This window comes from Mizuhopecten yessoensis, unplaced genomic scaffold (genome assembly GCF_002113885.1).
Source record: "Mizuhopecten yessoensis strain PY_sf001 unplaced genomic scaffold, ASM211388v2 scaffold4535, whole genome shotgun sequence".
Lineage (NCBI taxonomy): Eukaryota > Metazoa > Mollusca > Bivalvia > Pectinida > Pectinidae > Mizuhopecten > Mizuhopecten yessoensis.
The window spans coordinates 1,198,225-1,219,082 of NW_018405595.1; the positions used below are offsets into that span (position 1 = coordinate 1,198,225).

The 20,858-nt window shown below is 37.2% G+C and overlaps 5 protein-coding genes across 5 annotated transcripts; 3 read left to right on the forward strand and 2 right to left on the reverse strand.

Annotated features, from left to right (window-relative positions):
- Nucleotides 1-432: 432 nt before the first annotated feature.
- Nucleotides 433-2,077, forward strand: LOC110449210. Its single transcript, XM_021495914.1, has 4 exons — nucleotides 433-825; nucleotides 1,094-1,294; nucleotides 1,663-1,906; nucleotides 2,025-2,077. The coding sequence occupies exons 1-4, from the start codon at nucleotides 433-435 to the stop codon at nucleotides 2,075-2,077; spliced, it is 891 nt and encodes a 296-aa protein (XP_021351589.1).
- On the forward strand, nucleotides 1,890-3,784 carry LOC110449233. Its single transcript, XM_021495962.1, has 3 exons — nucleotides 1,890-2,466; nucleotides 2,803-2,989; nucleotides 3,431-3,784. Exons 1-3 carry the CDS (start codon nucleotides 2,137-2,139, stop codon nucleotides 3,778-3,780), a joined length of 867 nt encoding a protein of 288 aa, XP_021351637.1. The 5' UTR covers nucleotides 1,890-2,136; the 3' UTR covers nucleotides 3,781-3,784.
- A 354-nt stretch (nucleotides 3,785-4,138) lies between these two features.
- LOC110449235 lies at nucleotides 4,139-5,641 on the forward strand. Its single transcript, XM_021495964.1, has 3 exons — nucleotides 4,139-4,298; nucleotides 4,952-5,100; nucleotides 5,413-5,641. Exons 1-3 carry the CDS (start codon nucleotides 4,147-4,149, stop codon nucleotides 5,625-5,627), a joined length of 516 nt encoding a protein of 171 aa, XP_021351639.1. The 5' UTR covers nucleotides 4,139-4,146; the 3' UTR covers nucleotides 5,628-5,641.
- LOC110449234 (P2X purinoceptor 7-like) lies at nucleotides 5,596-8,566 on the reverse strand. The gene is made up of 3 exons (XM_021495963.1): nucleotides 8,259-8,566; nucleotides 6,031-6,243; nucleotides 5,596-5,764 (listed from the first exon to the last, which is right to left on the reverse strand). The coding sequence occupies exons 1-3, from the start codon at nucleotides 8,468-8,470 to the stop codon at nucleotides 5,608-5,610; spliced, it is 582 nt and encodes a 193-aa protein (XP_021351638.1). The 5' UTR covers nucleotides 8,471-8,566; the 3' UTR covers nucleotides 5,596-5,607.
- A 5,957-nt stretch (nucleotides 8,567-14,523) lies between these two features.
- Nucleotides 14,524-15,345, reverse strand: LOC110449211. The gene has a single exon (XM_021495915.1). It carries the CDS (start codon nucleotides 15,343-15,345, stop codon nucleotides 14,524-14,526), a length of 822 nt encoding a protein of 273 aa, XP_021351590.1.
- Nucleotides 15,346-20,858: the final 5,513 nt, after the last annotated feature.

Genomic DNA, 20,858 nt, shown 5'->3' on the forward strand with positions numbered 1-20,858 from the left:
TGTATGATCTGAGACATCATATGCATCAACCCACTTTGTGAAGTAATCACACACTACGATGATATACTGATTGTTGTTATCCGTTTCAGGTAGACCTCCAAGAATATCAATGGCTATACGATCCATAGGCCGATACACATGAGCTATGGAGGACTTAAAGGTAAACGAAATCCAAAACCAAAAAGTAATTGCCGATTGTGCCAAAGTGTCATAAAATTATCACTAAAAAAGTAATAAGTGCATTTCGCACATGTTTTGATAGTTATGTAAGTTTATTGCCTTTTTCAAAAAATGCTGTTTTCAAGTCGATCTCGTAAATCGCGAAGTATTGACCAATTTATCTCCCTTGACTGTGACGTCATATGCGACAAGCGCTTTCGTGGCATAGATTCTGCGCCTTTTGACAGAGGATGTAAACAAACGCCTGTCAAAATGGTACAATGTGCGGCCATCAACTGTAATAACAGCAGTAATCGCGGACAGAAGATAAGCCTATTTGCTTTTCCGCGAGATAGAAAACTGGGTAAATTATGGGTAATGAAACTGAAGAGAGGCAATTTTTCTCCAAGCGACCATTCTAGATTGTGCGAGAGGCATTTTGAAGAGGACTGTTTCACCCAGGATCGTCGTCTGCTTGCATCAATCGGTTTCACACCAGGGCGAAAATCATTAAAACCAGGAGCGATTCCAACAATTTTTGATTTTTCATCAGCCAACATTCGGAAAAACACTCCAGGCCGGTCAGAAGACAGTTGTCTCGGCCATTTATCAACCCCAAACAAAAATCGGACAAGCACTGCTATCCAGAAAAGACGATGTCTCGAGGTAAAAAATGATTTTGCATCGATTGTATTTGTAATTGTATTGTATAAATGATATTGCAAAAAGATGCCTGTGCACTTACATGCTTATGAAGTAAAACCTATGTTTTTAGTTCCCTCCTTTTTTTGAATTGTTATTTTACATTGTAATGAGTATGCATGTATATCATATAGGATACATGATTACATGTCTCGTATTAAAGTTAGTGATATTTGCTGGTGGAAATTACGTTCCATTTCATTGTTTATTTTATTATTATTTTCGTTTGTAGTTATTACCAGACATAACAAGTCACAATAGCCTGACAAGTATGTATGCTGCAAGTACACATGTACAGTACCATCCTAACCAGGTGCATATGGAAACCCATACATCAGCATTGGATCTGACCAAAACAGCAGACAAATGTGTTGGACCAAATGATCCTCTAGATACATACAATGTTGGCTGTCAAACATCTTACAACCTAACAGTAAGTATATGAATAATTTTCAATATTTTCTAAGTACATATTCAGCATGAATATTTATATGAGGGTCTTAATTACTTGATCATATGTATGTTTCTAAATATTTGCTAATACATGTAGATTCATTATGCAGTAAACTATAACAGAAAACAAATAGTTTCACTGAAGTTGAGGATACAATTTTTAAAAAATAGCCCAATGCCCATTAAAACTTACAGGTGTACATATACATTGGATCTCGAGACTACTGAAATGAAAATGTCTGTTGTAATAATAATGTTAATCAAAATAAATTACAATGTTTAGACAGTACAGATCGTTGAAGAGACCGAGGACATACCAGATAAGCATAACTTCTTTTTTTAATTCAGAAACGTCGCCATGTTAGTTTACAGACAAGGATCTCAGAAATGAAGCCTACAGTGATGTCTTGTGGGGTACAGGCCACATGCCAGACTACGTCTGCATCTGTACAATGTCACAGATACAACCACACCCAGAAGAAACATACAGGAAGTGAATCTGATGATGAAAGTGACATGGATATTTCTCCACCAGACCAGGGCCATGATTCTGAATGGAGTCCATCACAGGAGGACTGTTCAGATTTAGAAGGTGATGTCGCACCCTTTTATAAGTTTGACAGTAATGAAACTGACCCAGACAAGGCACACAAGTATGTTGTATTTGAACAATCTTTGTTTGAACTTCTTGATATATGTCCTGTCTGCAGGAGGAGAAACTTGCAACACATCAAGACAACAGTTGGAACTTGTGTTTGTATAACAAGTAGTTGTGCCTGTGGATTTCTCCGAAAATGGAGGAGCCAGCCATTTTCAAATTCAATGCCCTGGGGAAACTTGGTGATAGCTTGTGGAATATTTTGTAGTGGGAACAGCCCTGTGAAAACATTTAATTTCATGAGCCATTCAGGTATTTTAGGTCTAAGTCTAACAGCATATAATAAACTCCAAAGGGCCTACATCGTACCTACCACATTATTATGCTGGCAATTCCAACAGTCTGTGTATCTAAATGATAAAAGGAATAGTGGTAGGTCCTTGAAACTAGGTGGTGATGCCAGATGCAGTTCCCCGGGACACACTGCGAAATATGGAAGCTACACATTTATGGATGTGGAAACTGCCAAAGTGGTTGATATTCAGCTTGTTCAGGTAATTGAATACTGACCTATTGATGTAGTCAAGACAAAAATGGTGATAAACAATATTTTGGTGCTTTGTCACTTACATTGATAATATATATAGTAGTCTTAATGCATGTGATTGAACTGTGCTAATTTGTTATATAGACTATATATATGTACATGTAGTATAATAATTTCCATATTTCAATTATTTAAAATGCTTTTCATCACATACAAATCACTTGCAAAGCTGCCTTAAACTTGCATAATAATTCAATAATTGTACATTATAATCTAATTATGTTAAAAAGAAATATTCTGCTTTTTTCCATATTTTATCCCCATATTAATTAAACTATTTCAGTCAAATGAAGTGAAAAATTCCAATGCTATGGAACTTGAAGGACTGAAGCGCTGCTTCCAATTCTTGAAGGATGAGGGCATCCCTGTTTCAGATTTGGTGACCGACAGACATTGTCAAGTGAAGAAATTGATGAAATGTGAACATCCAGATGTAAACCATTGGTTTGATGTTTGGCATGTTGCAAAAGGTAAGCTATCTTAACCCTTTCAACACTGTAGACCATAATGGAATCATCCATATAAATACATGGTAGAGTCTACTAAAGTTACATAGGGGTGAGAGGGTTAAATATAATCATGCATTTATAGCTCAGATATCAGTATTTTGTCTCTAGGTCTGCTAAAATATTTATAGTTATATATAACAAAATTACTTTCCATCAAATGTTCATGTTCTACTATACATTTTTACCCTTGAATTATAGCAGTCAGCTACTACATCAATATTACTATGAATGTATGCCTGTAATGATACATGACTATTACAATTTCATGTATTTAATTTACAGGAATGCATTGTCAATTGTTAGGGGAAAATACTTAAAAATATGAAATTGATACATCAGTTTACATCACAGCTCTGTAATATCTACCAATCATATATACTCAGGGGTTTTAAACTTTTATAGGTGTGTACAAGAAGCTAGAAGCTCTGGGGAAGTCAAAAAAATATGCAGTAGCTGGAGAATGGGCCAGATCCATCAGTAATCATGTTTACTGGTGTGCTGCCAGCAGTGGAGGTAATGAAGAGCTTGTACGGCAGAAATGGACAAGTATCCTTAACCATGTAGCAAACATTCATGAGGGCCATGGGGATCTTTTCCACTCCTGTGAACACGGGAGCATCTCAAGAAAGTGGATCAAACCAGGTTATTATAAGATATGTCTGTCTGAATTTAGAGATAAATTAGAATTTCAAGCTGGGGATCAAGAGTTCAATAAATTATTTATAAAAAGTTTATTATACTTTTCAGCATGACATTCTTCTTTTCTAATTACAGTAGTGCAGAATTCATTTTGAAATTACCATGATACTGTCGATATACAACAATGTAACAAATAAGCATACACCTTTTTCTCTGTTATCCTTTTACTGCCAGTAAATTTATTTAAGAGTCTTTCAAATCCAGGCACATGCACTGGCCTTGGGTTGAAAGGGAAACTATTTTATGCACATACTGATTTTAAAAGCTGTGCAGGAAGATACTACACTTGCATGTTATACATAAGTGAAATTATTTATACTTCATGATGTTTTTAATCATTACACATAAAGTATTTATGGTTTATTTATCACAGAATTGATTTCTAACCTTTCATTTTAGGAAGCAAAGTATTCCAGGAAATGCAAAGAATTGTATGTCGGAAACTCCTAGTGAAGGATATTGGAAAGTTATCTCCAGCACAACAAACATCTTGTTTAGAATCCTTTCACAATGTGGTGAATTATTTTGCGCCAAAAGCTAGCCATTTCTTTTACAATCAGATGAAAGCAAGGCAAGTATCAGAGATATACAGATTCCACAGTTAAATAAAAGAAATCATCTGTCAGAAATGCATTTGATCACCTTCACATTTGTTCAGACATTTTCACATTGAGCACAATGAGGTACCTTATTAGTCCCCTACGGGGAGGGGGAGGGACTATATAGTTTTGCGTTGTGTCCGCCCGTCATTCCGTTATCTTGTCCGGGCTCTATCTCCTACACTACTTGTCACTGTCATACTTTGGGTTTGGGTACGCCTTGGTGAGGCAGTGTATCAAAAGTAGGTCACTCTGACCTACATTTTGACCTTTGACATGCATCAAAGAAAATGTTTGTCTGGGCTCTATCTCCTACACTACTAGTTGCTGGAGCTTCTATTCACATTTATACCACCAAATGCAATTAAATAATGAAACGCTGTAGAATACATAGTGTCACAAGATGTGTCACAAGATGCAATTTAATAGTAAAACGGTATCATTAAACATCTATCAGATTTATTTGCAATAGTAGCACTTACAGTACTATTCCTTATTGAATACGGTGGGTCTGTCAAACAATCTGTGCATTTTACATTCAGTGGGGGACTATAATTCGACGAATTGTCTTGTTCAATACATTTTAAAATAAATTTTACACTGACAATGAACTATACTATTTCAGACTCTGCCTGGCAGCCCTGCATTTTAATGCAAATACTTCTCGACAACAAGCAACTCTGGAAGACGGGACAGCCAGATACAGAATTGCTTTTCCAAAAGGAAGAAAAGGGGATGCTGTTCCAAAAGAGATCAAAGTAAAACAGAATTTCGGTATGTTTTGTTTTTCATTTTTCATTTGCATTGAAATATAAAATTAATGTGTAAATTTAATGAAAACATATTGGTGTCCACTGATAGTGTATCTGATGTAGCATCAACCAATCTTTTACTGTTTTATTTTGAAGAAAAAATTGAACAATGCTGTTGATAAAAACTGTTTACATTGGTGTTCTTGGACTTGTCCTCTTGCTAAAGTACAGATTTGAAAAATGTAGCAGCAATAAAAAAAGATAGTTTTGATGTAACAGCACATTACGTCTGTATCCTATCAAACTAATATAAATGTTTTCATTGTTCTTACAGATTACATCACAGAGTTAATGGAGGAGGTAGTAATACGACGGCTCCAGTTTACAACAATTAAACAAGCTGAAGCAGCTCTTGCTCAGGAAATGGATGCTCCCCCTCCCTCTATTGCCAGTCAACTCCGTGGTGCCATTGGGAATTTTGACAGGAATGTGATCATTCAGAACCACCATCAGAGGTTTACCAGTTATGTCAGAAACGAGGATACTTAAATCCAGTGTATTGTTCTGATGGAAATTGTTTCCGTATGGCAGACACAGCACATGCTGGTATGACCCGTCGATTTTTCTTTCCAAGAACTTTCCATGTCCACCTGATAAAGCGGCGGTATGCAACAAAACGATACATCCTGAAATGATAAAAATTTCTTGAAGGTCAAGATTTGTAATGCATGTATTCTCAAATCAGTGCAATTTCAGTGCAGTTAAATATATGTAATAACACTATTCAGTAGTATAAAACATGAATTATGTGTTCTGTATAGAGTGGGTTAATCAATTGAGGATGTCACTGTGGCATTATTATTTTAATGTCTTATGTATTAAAAGATTGTGCTGAAGAAAAATTTCCATTTTATATAAATGTTCTGAATATTGTTTTTTATATTACCAGTACCTGTGAATGTCCTCTTGTGCTCCTGGGCCATGTGTATCGGCATATTCATAATATGATGTTTCCAGTACATGCAAGTTTAGACAATTTGCAATAAACCCTTCATGTTGGGTGATACAGTCAATGTTGGCCAGCTTTTCTTCAAATATGCTCATACCATGACAGCATTTTCTTTCCTCTTCAGTAGGCATATGAGAACACATGCCACAAGAGCACCTGGAAAGAAAGAAAAAAAGATCAATTTAATTTACATATTATTCACTGATTGATGGGCAATAGACATAAAAAGTACTTGAAAAATTCTATCAAATAAGTGATACAGTAGTTTTTGTGCATGTACATGCGATAAAAGATGATATGAATGCATCAATTGCCTTTCAATCCACTAATTATAAGTTTTAAGGAAAATTTCAATTTTGATATTAGATATTTCAGTACGTAAAAATATTACCTTTTTATGGAATTACAAGATATTAGAGAGAGAGAGAAAAAACAGAAATGTGATGCGAGTGAAAGATGGAATGTGGGCATGCATGTTTTATATACACTGTACTTAGATGAATGTTTGTGATGACTGTAGCTAAGTGTAATTCAAAGCATGTAGTAAAGGGGGAGGGGGAAAGGAAAGGATTTGTTCCATATTTGGTCTGAAGCATCCTTGGTTGAAGGGGCAGGGCCCAATAGGGGAAATAGAGGTACATTTTTTATGTAAATCCTCTAAATCGCTACTAGTCATGAATGACTAAATGGTTTTGATCAAATTTGGCCTGGAACATTATTGGGTGTAGTAGAACCAATGTGTAAATGGAGGGTGTTGGTTCCCTGGGGCCAGAGGGGTGGAGCTCAATAGGGGAAATAGATGTTAATCCTTAAAGTTGCTACTTGTTGTGAACAACTGTGTGGATTTTGATATCATTTGGTCTGGAGCATTATTGGGTGATCAAGAACCAATGTTATATAAATAGAGGGTTTGGCTTCCCTGGGGCCTAAAGGGCACGGCCCATTACCGGGAAGTACATTGAATTCTTTGAAATCTTTCTTCTTCAGTAGAAATGTATAGTGTTTTGCCATAATCACTGAAATATCCTGGTGAGCGATACAGGCCATCTGGGCCTCTTGTTTGGTACCCTAAACTTTTAATGCAGTTTCAAATAAGCACTACGTGAGGTATACATATTTTTTTGAAACAATTTTTGTTAATCAGCATGAACACTTATAGCAGTTATAGTTATGGTTGCAATTCAATTTTTAAGTTAGGTAAATAAATAAGATCTGAATAAATTCAAATATCTTTGCCTACTTTATTATGTTCTGTACATTCAGGACTACTCAAATTGTCAATTTATTGTACATATAATTTTAAACACTTGAGCATATTATTAAGAGTCATTATCACTCTTCTAAATAATCCCCATGAAATGTATAATTATATATTTTGCCTTCCTAGCTTAATTTTTTCTAAACATTTCATAGGAAACAAAACATTTCTTTGGCCAGATGAATCCTTAACAGATCTACACATTTGTGAAGAAGATAATTAAGCCTCCAGTCCAAAGACGGGATTATTTGGTTTATAAACTGAAATTCTTAATTTTATAGTCTACCGTTGCGTCACATTTATAAAAGAAACATGTATCTGACCAGTGATTATTTATGTTTATATGTTTATTCAAGTTATTATGATGCCAACCGGCTAATTTGTATTGCATGTAAATCATTGTTGCACGCATGTAGATCATAGGGCAAATACAACATTGTATTGTAATTATTTATATTAATACCATCTGCATTTTACATGAAACCTGTGTTAAAATTCATTGTTGCCCAGGAATAAATACAGTGTATACTCAAAAAGAAATGAAATTGTTTCCTGTTATTTCTGCTGGAGAAGACAGTCTGAATAATATACAGTATTAAAAGTGATTCATTCTGTAAACATTATAATACTTGCGTCGAACTGACAGCAATGCCGTTTTGCTAACGTTTAAAAAGAAAGTAAGGCAATGCAAATTTCTAAAACAAAGCTGTGGAATGATTTCAAGGATCAGTAGCTTTATGTCAGGCAGGCCCATATGCCTCAGCAATATATATACATTTTTTACAATTTGGCCGTTACGATTGGAAAATACGTTTGTTTGAAAAAGAAAGTAACTAGAAGCTAAAAATGATTGTGACTGCAATTTGACAAACATTTATAGAAATCCGAGTAGATAATTCACAAAGAAACTAACCATTCTCCGACAGGTTGATCGGAAGCCACGGTGTCTGCATCACTCTGGTCGCTGAGATTCAGTTCTTCAAAACAATCTGACGAATCTGAGTCGACATGATCGTCATTGTTCGATGTCTCGGGTTCATACATATATGGGTTGATATTTATAGAGAATGACACCTCTGGGATTTCGTCATGGTCGCTACAATCGGAGTTATATTCGTGCGACATTGCGAAGTTTCTGATGGATCGGCGATTGTCATGTATGACGTCACAGCATTTTCGAATTCAAGAACGATAACTCATGCTTGATTTTCACTTGCGATTTCGGTAGAACCTTATATCATTTCACCATTTTAAAATAATCTACACACCTGTGACGTTTGTAAGGTGTAAAAGCATTAAATTGTATAACCAGGGAACGTTATAATTGTGGAAATACACAAAAACAAACCAGCCTTTCGTTTACCTTTAAGTGCTGATTTACCCTCACCTGGCCCCGGTTTCCTGCGTGCACACTGGTCACACTTCCTACACCACTGTTTGATTGACTCGGTAAGTCCTTGCAAGAAAAACCTTCGCTTCACGGAAGCAATAGTTTTGTCCCTACCGAGGTGGCCAGAAGTGTGTCCATTGTGTAGCTGGTTCATTCTATCATTTCTCAAGCAGTATGGTGTGATAATCCGTTGAGTTATATCCCTTGTATCAGTGTCTACATCTGACAAGTACAGAATATCATTGCCCCCTATGCTTATCTTTTCCCAAAGTTGTACATACACTCTAACTTCATAGGGAAGTGTACTTATTTCTGCCCTAGATGGTTTGTGCGTACATTTTTCTTTCAATAAGATAAAGGGCATGCTTCCAGTAATGTTAATTCTCCATAGGAGCCTGCCCCCGTATAATTTCTTATCTAGCTCAACTACTGTTTTTTTTCTTTTCCGGAGAATAATTTTACACCTTTCCGACACCCAGATTTCATAATTTCAGTGAAAATGTATTTTTATAAAGTTGTCAATTTCAGCATCAAAGACATAAGTTCGTAAATAAAAGAAGGTTATCTCGAAATTGTAATTCGCAACATAGTATAAATTTCTTTTGATAAATATTTCCAAAACATCGTGTTTATTCATAAAACATAAAAAAAAATATTCTCGGATGAAAATGCACTTGCAGAGACACAATTATGAAGAAAAATGCCATAAAATTGCAATTTTCTCCCGTTATATAGTTTTGGATGCAAATTTCCATCAGAAAATCGGATAGAGCTTTACTTGTTTCATATGTGTACCAAAAATCAGCTAATTCCATGTGGTGGAACGTTCTCATATCGCCGCCTGAATGTGGTTGTAAATTGAAAGAAAAGGGGAAATGAGTAACAACCTTGTCTGAAACCCTATTATATAGCTTATTATATACAAACTTTTATATTGAATATCAGAGCGGATATTTTCATGACAGTTTTATGATGTGTAACGACTAAATAAACAGTATCGATATAAAGATTTACACTGAGGACACCCTGATACATGAATACTGTTCTATCTCAAGTTGTCCTCTTCTGAATTTTCTGATCGTGTGGCCTTGTACATTTATCCGTATCTTCTTGTCTTTGTCTATACGTTTACGGAATCATTGACTCGACGCTAGCTATTCTTGTCTCACTTTCCTTGTTTTATTGTCCCATCTCCAAAGCGTTGTGGCTCTGTCAGGGTTGGGACCCTGACTTGTCTCACTTTCTTTGTGCCTGCCGACCACGCCACATCGAATAGATAGATTATCCATATGAAATACTTTATTTTGTTCTAAGTAATCAATCAATTCTGCGCTTCTTGGAGGTATTGAATGTGATTTATTATATTGTCTTGTTATTTTGTGTAATTAGTTGTTCGTTATTTATCACACATTTTCGCATAATTGTACCAAACTACTAAGTATTAGCTGTTTACAGCAATCATCGGTGGCTTGCTATTTTGTTACTTTATCGACGCTTCATAAACCAATCGTTATTGTTTCAAGATGGAGGGTAAATGTGTTGGAGAAGGGTGTCAAGTATACTTCAAGAAACGTAGTGGCAATAAGAACAGAAGTGCACGCAATGTAAATAGTCCACAATATAAATGGCTCCTAGATACGCTGGTGCAACAAGGATTGATGTCAGCAAAGGAACAAGCACTTATTTGCCAGAAGTGCTACATGAAGTATCTTCGGAACAAAAATCAGCCTGAACCTGAACCCGAGCAGAACCAGGAAATAGAGGAAGAAGACGACTCCCCGTCCCATATCCTGCCGTTGCTGACCCTTCATGATCTTTTGAATGGATCATCTTCACACAAAAAATGCTGTCTCTGTCTTGTTACCTTTGCAAGAAATGGAACAAAATCATCAGTCTTACCAAAACGTGCAAGACATCACCTGATCTATTCACACAAACTGTGGTGTCCCACCTCATCCCGCGTCTGCTCCATTCACCTTATTGGTAACGACTTAGATCCGTCTACAGAGGTTGTCCTTGATGGTAGAGGTTCCTTGGAATCTCAGTTACCATCAAAATCGTCCGAAATCATTAATGACCTCCTAGAGGTGTCGCACGTCCTTTCACAGAACCAGTCTGCGTTTACAATAAGCTTTTCTTCTCTTGATGACTCGGCATGCATGGCCTGGACAGGTTGGTCCAAAGATCAGTTCCTCGAAATCCACTCGCACTGTTCCCCATATCTTTCATCTGGTATATATACCAAGACTACACACGATGCTCTATTACTGTTCTGGGTAAAACTGAAAACCGACATTTCCTGGAGTCAGTGTTCTTCTCTTTTTGGAATTTCCAAGTCAAGTGTGTCCAAAACTTTCCACTCCATAGTACAGGCATTAGACACATCGATAGTCCCACAATTTCTAGGTCCGGATCACTTGACAAGAGAACAGTTGCTCGGGCACAATACTGTCTTTTCAGAAGCATTTTTTGGAGATAAAGCCACTGCCATATTAGATGGCACCTATATTTATATCCAGAAAAGCTCCGACCACAAGCTCCAGAGAATGTCCTACTGTGGCCAGAAGAAGAGAAACTATCTCAAATTCATGAGCATCGCCTTACCAGATGGCTACATTCTGGACACAGTAGGACCATTCACTGGCAGCGAAAATGATGCTACAATTACAAAAAAAGTCATGGACAAGCTAGTTACTTGGCTACAACCAGACGACAACGTTGTCGTTGACCGAGGTTTTAGAGATGTCCTACCAGTTCTCGAAGCCTCTGGCCTCAATGCTAGCATGCCGTCATACCTGAAACCCGGTCAAAGTCAACATTCTGACGTCCAAGCAAATCTTGACAGAACTATCACCAAATCGAGGTGGATTGTGGAATCCTATCATGGTCGTCTGAAACACTGGACGTTCTTCCGAACGCAATTGGTGTCTAACAGCTTTATCAATGTCATCGAGGCTTTGCTTCGAACCGTCACAGCCTGTCTGAATGGTATTAGAGGACCGATCTACCAGAGATCTCCAGAGAGAGATGCCAAAGATAGGCTAATGGCTGAACGTATGAAGGACCGTTTGACAACACCGAATGGTTTAGCTCAGAGAGTCAAGACAGATCCGGATCTATCTAGACGGGCAAGGTCCGAGTTTGTCAAGATGGATGCATCTTCCGTACTGTTTCCCCGTCTCGATCTTGATTACTTGAGAACCATTACGTGTGGAACGTATCAGATATCTCTGGCTCCTGGTTACATCGCCGAACATTTAAGTGATGACGGAGACTATGAGGTGTGGCTTTACCAGCACTCCCCAGACCTTCTCCGATGTCAAATACATTCTCGACACAAAAGCCAAACGAAATATAACGTTTGGATACGGTTCACCGTTTCACCCGATGTTGAGGCCCCAATAAAGGACTACTACTGCCAGTGCCCAGTTGGAGAGAGAACGATGGGAATGTGTGCGCACATCTCCAGTATCTTGTACTACCTTGGGTATTACAGGACGCTGGAAAACCCTCGACCATTACAACCACAGGTAAAGAAATTCCGACAAAACTTGAAATAGTTTTCCATGCGGCAACGGAGTGCATATGTCGAAAGTATGTTTGGGGCTCGATATGAAAGATCCCCGTTACCATGTGACTAACCAAACTTATAAATATAGGTATTATACAATCGCCCGTAGCTATGAACACTCCCGTAAATGCGAAAACCAACCAAAATCATAAGGAACACGTTTTGTTTGTTGTTCTGTCTATTTGTCAGCCAATGTCTTCAACCACGGGGACTTGTGAAGTAGCCATCTTGGATTTTTTTTATGAAAAAGTGTTTCTCTCACTTTTTTTCATATCTGTGTACATATTCTCAACATACCGAGCAAATACTCTCGTTTTTTTGTTAATTATCTAAAGAAAGTCGAAAATCGGCAATTCAACCATAGGCTAATTCAACCCAACATTTGAAAATGTTCCACCACTTACATTTTGATGATTTTTCCTCTCATCAATAGCATATTACGTACTGTTTAATAGGATAAAAATTGGTTTGCATCCAACGCCCATAAAAGGGTGTATTCTCTAAAAAACACAGTTTTTGTGTCTAAAATGTTATCATCGAAAATGGCATTTTTGAGATTGTTTCTTCCATAAAACAGCCAAATGGCGCGATGGAAACATGATTTTTTGTCACAATCATGCCATGAATGTATTCTTTACGGTGACCATCATTTGATTAGATTTTCATTAATATTTTACATAACATGCACATTTTATCAACACTTAGACAGCTTCTGAAAGGTACAAATTTGAGGAGCCATAAAAAACAAACCAAGTGACCTAAATCTTTATACTTTATAGATTTGTGACCAGAACGGCATGGGCAATGCACCACCAACAGGAAATTTGAATCAGAGAAGGGGCCGTTTTGGAAACCGGCCCTTTGGATACATGCTCATCTTAACCCTGTAATGACTTGATTTTCTCCTCCCCCCAGGATTCTACCCTGTTACTAAATGAATCATCTGAAGATGAGTCACAGAGTGGATTCACCCCAACAGACGTCGATTCATCTTCATGTGTGTATTCCAAACCAAACTCAGACTCAGGACCCCCCATTTCCTGTTTACAATCTTGACAATCCGGCCTTTTACATGGTCTGGTAGGGACTCTGGACAACCCATCTGCATTACCATACAGTTCCCCTGGACGGTGTACATTTCAACAATGCTTAACCATCTTGCCAACATTCCCGCAGGATCACTAAAAAATTTGAACCAAATCAAGAAAGCATGATCTGTCCTGACAGTAAATTTCTGGCCTAATAAAAAAAGTTTGAAATGCCGTAAAAAAGAGTTCTCTGTGGGTTGTACAGTAATTCTGTTGAGCTTTGTTTAATGTTTTACTAGCGTACGCTATAATGTGTTCTTCCCCATCCTGTACCTGGGATAGCCCAGCTCCCATACCAGAGTTGCTTGCATCAGTATCAATAATAAATGGGTTGTTTAAGTCTGGATAACTAAGGATTGGGCTGCATGTGAGTAAATCTTTCAGCTCATTAAAAGACTGCTCGCAGCATTTTGACCACTTAAAAGTTTTGTTTTTTCTTGTCAACTTTATCAAAGGCGCAGTCACTATAGAAAAATTGGGAATAAAACGTCTGTAATACCCTGCCATGCCTAAACAACTTTTAATTTCCGAAACATTGGTTGGTGAATGCCAATCCAGCACAGCCTTGACCTTAGCAGGATCACAGCTAATCCCAGCTTCCGATACAACATGTCCTAAGTACGAAACTTGGGTCTGAAATAGTTGACACTTCTTAGGTTTTAATTTTAACCCAGCCTCACGTAAGCACTGAAAACAGTCCTAAGATTCTTTAATGCCTGATTGAAATTTTTTCCGAACACTATTACATCATCCAAGTAACAGAGACATTTAGACCAGACAATCCCTCCTTTAAAGACGATGGACATAACCCTTGAGAATGTTGCGGGTGCATTTGTTAAGCCAAAGGGCATAACAGTAAACTGGTAGAGACCCTTATGTGTAGAAAATGCTGTTTTAGCCTTGTCATCTTCACTCATTCCAACTTGCCAGTACCCGCTAGCCAGATCTAGGGTTGAAAACCACTTCGCCCCATGTAACATATCTAGTGTGTCATCAATAAGTGGCAGAGGATAAGCGTCCTTTTTGGTCACCGCATTAAGTTGACGGTAGTCTACACAAAAACGAATAGCCCCACATTTCTTGGTCACCAAAACAACTGGAGCAGACCAAGGTCTATTGCTGGGTTCAATCAACCTACTTTCCAACATTTTATCAAGCTCATCCTCAAGCACTTTTTTCGACGCGCTGGTATTTTTATTGGCTCTGCCTGACCTGTATCTATATGGTGTTCTCCCAAGTCTGTACGGCCCAACTTCCCATCAGGTCCTGCAAAAATATCCTGATATTCCACAAGTAACTGTCTCACTTCTGTTTTTTCATTCTCCCTCAACTGAACTGATAACCCCTCTGATAATGGTTCTAATTCATTACTCTCTATCTCTGCTTCATCAACCTGGTATACATGTTCTACACTTTCCACTGTAGCTATGTGGGTGTTCTCCTGTAACTTGACAGGTCGCGATGAAAGGTTAAGGACCGACAAGGTTATTTGTTTACCTTTCCTCGGTCGAACCAACATCCTTGCCAGTAACAACCCTTCACTACTAAACTTCTCAACAGGTTCCACTATTCCCTCCTCACCCGATATATTGCCATCTATGTAACCAGGAAAATAACATTCCGTGTTTTCAGGAATGGAGATTGGTTCACTGACCCGTATCCTAGCACAAGTACTGGCGGTGGCCACTACAGGTTGCAAATCACACCTATATTTGCCTAACCTGAGGACTTTTTCTCCAAAGCTTATCTCCCCTTGATGCTTTGTAAGAAAATCAACACCTATGATTCCTCTTAGTCCCTCCAACTTAGCCACCACCACTTCCTGTGCAAAATCTGGATCTCCAATCCTAAAATCACAAATGCACTTCCCGTACACCTTCAAATTGTTACCAGATGCAGTTGTTAACCTTAAATTGCACCTCTGCAACTGGGGCCTATTCTGTGCTGGCATTTGATCATACACATCTGTGGTAACTAGGGTGACTGTTGAACCTGAATCTATAAGATATCTTGAGGTAACAATGCATACCGAGGAATCTAAATATAAACTAGGTTGTACTGCATTTAACGTAACTACCGGCCCATCTTTATGAAAAGTATCAGATTCTGGGGCTGTACTTTTGGGCCCAAGCCCAGCCGTTAAAAGTTTTCCTGACACTGACGACCTTCCTCTCCCCCATTTGTTTTGGTTTTCGGACAATTGTAGGACAGCTGTCCCTTTTCTCCACACCCATAGCATGGCCAAGTATCATCACCCAAGGACAAAATGTTACCGTGGTAAACTTTATTCATTTTCACAACAATTATGCTACAAGTTATTTAAATTACATTTATCACTCTTGTGGGCCCGGGTGTTATCGCGTGGGGTTTGGGTGTCTTAATGTGGAAGGAAACTGGAGAACCCTAAGAAAACCCAGGAATCGAGGAATCGAGCCCCAGTCACCTTGGTGAAAGGCGACTGTTTTATCCACTGCGCCACCTGAACACCCAAGGACCATTGGTTATTCAAAAGTTTAAACATATTTCATCCAAAAAAGGGTATACGGAATGAAATTATTGAATATTGCAACGTTTGATACGCCATATTAGAGCGTTGGGCTTAAAATGTTCTAGATACTGTATCTAGTTCAAAGAGTAATTCGGGTGGCCATGTGTTTTATCGACTATATATTCGTTCTTAAGGAAAATTCTTTAATTAATTCAATGATAAAAAGGATGTTTCACACTCAAATCATCGAGGAAGTAACTACCTCAATTGGGAATTCCAGGCCGGGATGCACTACTTAATTTAATAATCTGATTTAAAAAAGGCCAACCTCAAATGTTTCTACATTTACATAAGAATTTACGACATTTTGAGTCAAATTTCTTAAAACAATCTCTTGACCTTTTCTAGAACATGTAGAAATACTGTCACCGTACGCGTCGTACAGCCGCATCACCTTATCTTTACAGCGTAATAGTAACCAATGAACGTTTCCGGGAGCGTCCTCGACTTCCGGTGCAGACGAACTACTTAGTATGATTTATTACCCCTGGTCACGATATTTGTTCTACATCCCTGTCCAACTTTACATATTTCGGAAAACACACACATCAAGCATCATACTGGTTAGTGCTTTTTCTTTTTTCTCAACAGTCTATTTCTACATAAATTAGAAAAATATAGCGCCATTTTATTTGAATTGGGAAGGTTAGCCTCATTTTGATTTAATTTTGGAAAAAGTAAAGTTCGTTTTGCTGGGGAAAGCCAGTTTTCTTTCAGCTGTGAAAAACTGCTGCTGGCTATCAAAATATTTCGACGAAATGGCAACTACAAAAGAAATGCGCAACGAGTGTGTATTATAACGGTGATATCTGCCGGTTTTAACCTTATTCTGTTAAACAAGGCGTGTGCATACATTTTATAACCTATTTATTTCCCATTCGGAACATAGAAATCAGTGACTGCATTTATACCATTTGATATGTTCGATTGTCCTATCTTCGAATCTGATTCTATTAACCTGTACATATAATTGCTTCTGCATCAATAGACTGGCCCCGTCTCTAAAATATTGGATCATCAGGGGTCCATGCAAAAAATAAACTCTATTATTTTTGATCACTTGGATGACTGATCCTAAGTTCTCAAACTAGGGGGAGATAAGCTAGTAGTAAAATGCAGCCAGGATTTTCTTCATGAAAACTTGGGGGCTGGTAGTCAGTCTACTGCATCAATAAAAACGTACCATATGTTGTGATGATAACCTTGAACTGATGGTAAACCAAATTCTCCAGGGAAAATCTTCGCTAGTGAAAGCAAACAGTATAGCGAAACCTCGTTCCGTAGTCTGCTGAATTGCCGGTGACCAAAATCCTTACGATCGGTCCCAGGTGTCTAGATTAGTTAAGACCAGGAACGAGGTTTTATTTCTCTAGTAAAATAAACGTTGCCTTGACAACTCTGAATGTCACGCTCGTGTATCGTGGGATTTTATTGACCACAAAACTGTTAAAACGGAACAAAGGTGACATATTTCAAGAAATAACTTCCAATACACATTGTCGTCTGGTAGACCATCATTCCAAGTTCCATGTTAACAGTTGTATAATCGGATTTCCTTCATTAAGACTTTCCTTAACAACGCAGGGAAACATAATTACAAAGAATTTACTTTAGCATAATTGATATGTGTACCAAGTGATTGACCAGCAATAAGAAGAAATTGAGTTTAGCCTTCGTACATTTACCCTAACCATTTTTATTTTTAAATTATCTTCAAATTAAATCGATTGATTGCGTTGCTGCTGTAACTGATGACGTTATATAATCTAACACGACTTCCTGTTTGTTTTCGTGACAGTTTCCACGACATCCTTTACAGGAACTGTACGCGTTTTATTTTCTTCAAGAGCAAATTAAGTGGTAATATATACCGGATTACATTTTTCGTGTTCTTTGCTAACTCGAAAGGTTTAAAAATACAATTTTGTAAAAATAGCAGAAACTGCTGCGGTTAGACAATGTTACATTGTATGCAGTTTAACTTTTATCTTTACATACCATATCAACAGAAAATATTTTTGTCAGACAAGTTTATGCAATTTTACTATATATTTTGTCTTTTAATAATCAAGTTATAGATACAACGGAATCTTGTTATTCGGATGTTGGGAACATTCCTTGAAATTTGAATAAATATACAAATGTTGAAATATGCCTTTAGTACAAAATGCCGATGATTTTTTTTAATAATACCGCACAAAAATTAAGAATATATGTTCAATAGCCAGTGTTCATTTAGGCAATCAAAAATTTGAAAAATACCGCGAAAAAAAAAGAATTAATGTATCTGATTGCCACATTGCAGTTTGCGGAAGTGTTCCCTTGATCCCACCATGGACACCATTATTGTTAACCACACAGGAGGTGATGATGCACAAGTAATGCTGAGTCACGGTATTTAGTTCGTCAGAATACGATCTTTTCAGTAACACTTATATTAAGCTTAACATTTTTAATTAGCTGATGTATTTTTTGGTTTGATAGCGAAACATTTGATAAACTTTGATGGTTGATACCTTAAATTATCATTTTCATCTCCGAAAAAAGAGGATTTTGGATGTATATATCTTTATTATTTTTTATCTCAGAATGTTCAATGGACATTTCAAAATTCAACTCATGAATTTTATTCTTTTTCTCTTTCCACTTTCGGGTTTTGCTTTTCCCCAAAATATCTGACAAATTCACAACTTAAAATTGAATACTTTTTGCCAGCTATTGCTTTGTTGCCTTTTCCTAAATGTTTTCATTGTTTTTGCAAACTTATGTTAAGAAATATGATTTTGAAAACCGTGAAACGTTTCCTTTTGTTTTTTTGCCGGATGCCATTCTCAATCAGGAAATTAACAATATACAGTTTGTGACACTAAAATTTATGAAAATTTCGTGACTAAACAAAATAAAAGTCTTCTCTTCCGCGATCAGAGTGATTGCGTTCAGACAGTAATTAATTACACTGTACAAGTGTGAAAACAATGATGGCGCGAGAAGGAATGTGAAATGATGTTCACAGAAGATAACGAGTAAGGACGATCGTTTGAAAAAATGATTCATTATCTTGTCTAACGGCGGGTCTATTGGGAGCGAAGGCCTAAATTTTTACACGTAGGAACAGCTTAATGAACATGATTGATGGTTAGAGTTGACATAAAGAGTTGACCAACAGATGATGTGTCCAGATAAATTACGGACACCAGATATCAAATACGTCCAAAAGGGGATCAACTAAAAATTAAATATTCAGCTAATGATCTTGTTCATGATAGATATATTTTCGCGACAAATCAATGAATCGAAAGTCGGGTAACTGCGACATGAGTGATCGAAATAACCCGATGGCATGCTGTGATCGAATTTGCCCGAATCGTGATTTAGACTCATTACCTTTGTTTTAAGCTGTAAATTAAAAGGGGAACACCAAAAATGTTGAATTTTGTGAATTTTGAGACGTTTACGTGATATGGGATCAAAAACAGTCACGTGACCTTCCAGAACGAGAGGAATATATGAGTGACCGAAGTTACCCGACTTTCCTCAAGACTTTTTAAAATGGAATGTTTCGAAAATTTAAAGAATTATTTGAAATTATCTACCAAGAAGGAAAAACCCGTGCAGGTGCGGGGAAATAATGGGCCAACCAACTTCATGATAGTGAGAGTCTACCTATGTGTCTCTATATATGTAACTAGTGTAATCTACGAGTTACCTCCCTTTCTTGTAACCTATACTTGTATGTGTAATGTGTATATTCTCTGAGTAATTGTAGTCTTTATGTTCGTTACAGAGTGTAGTTATTTTAACTTGCGTCGAGAAAATTAAGAACTTATGGAAAATATATCAACGACTTGGTGACATGTGAAAACGGGTTTCATTAAGCTGCCTGATTCGTCGTTTTTGCAAAATAACGATGTCGATCACTTGAAAATGTCATGAAATTGTCGAAGAATAAAGCTCGTTCCATTTTAAGATTTTAAAATGAAACACGAGTAAGATAACACTGATAAACAGCTCTCACTTATTGTAGAAACTCCATTTGATTATATACTTTCCTCAATCAATGATACCTGGATATTTACATAAAACAACTGCTTCAAGCGTTTCATTGGTCCTGATTTTAGTTTTCGAAATATCAATAACGGAGATTATATTCGTAAATATTTCCACTTAGGACATCAGAATAAACAAAAAGATTACATAGAAAATATCCCTCTCGGAAATAATATGTGTAGATGACAATAGGTATTTGCCGGGAGCATCTCTAAAACATACCAAGAGTTTTAAAACTAATCATGTTATGGCAGATAGATTGGACACGTGATCACTCTTACACATAGTCTCCAAAACAACTCGCACGTCAACATCACAGTTCCCTCCCCCGGGAATCCTCCTTCTCTGGGATGACAAATGAACACGTGTCTTCTCCGATAATTTCGTACATGTTTTTCTCGGCTCAACTAACAGAGCACGCCGTGTAATCGTCGTTCTTAGTATTAAAATGGGTTCAAGTGAGTGCGATACTGTATATTGATCAGAGTCTCGGGTGCTCTTGTTTCAGACCGACTGTTGACACCTCGCTAGAGATCTGTAATCTATTATACATAGCACAGAAGAGACGGACCTGTTTCCAATCTACAAGGCTATAGTTCTCAGCTTCTGTATGTTGCTGGACATGCCCGTCTCTACGACACATACACACATTACGTGAAGCAAGATATGAATACTAAATTAGCATATCTTTTGATATGGTAGACGTATGCATCCTCATATTTTACCATGTAATGGAAAATTGGTATCTTATAAGGTCTAAGAGCCAAATAAACAAAAAATATCAACGTGAGAACATTTTTAAATCAATATTTTTTTTTTTTATAAAAGTAATGATTAATTTATGGAAGCAACGTTTTGTCAGCTTCTGT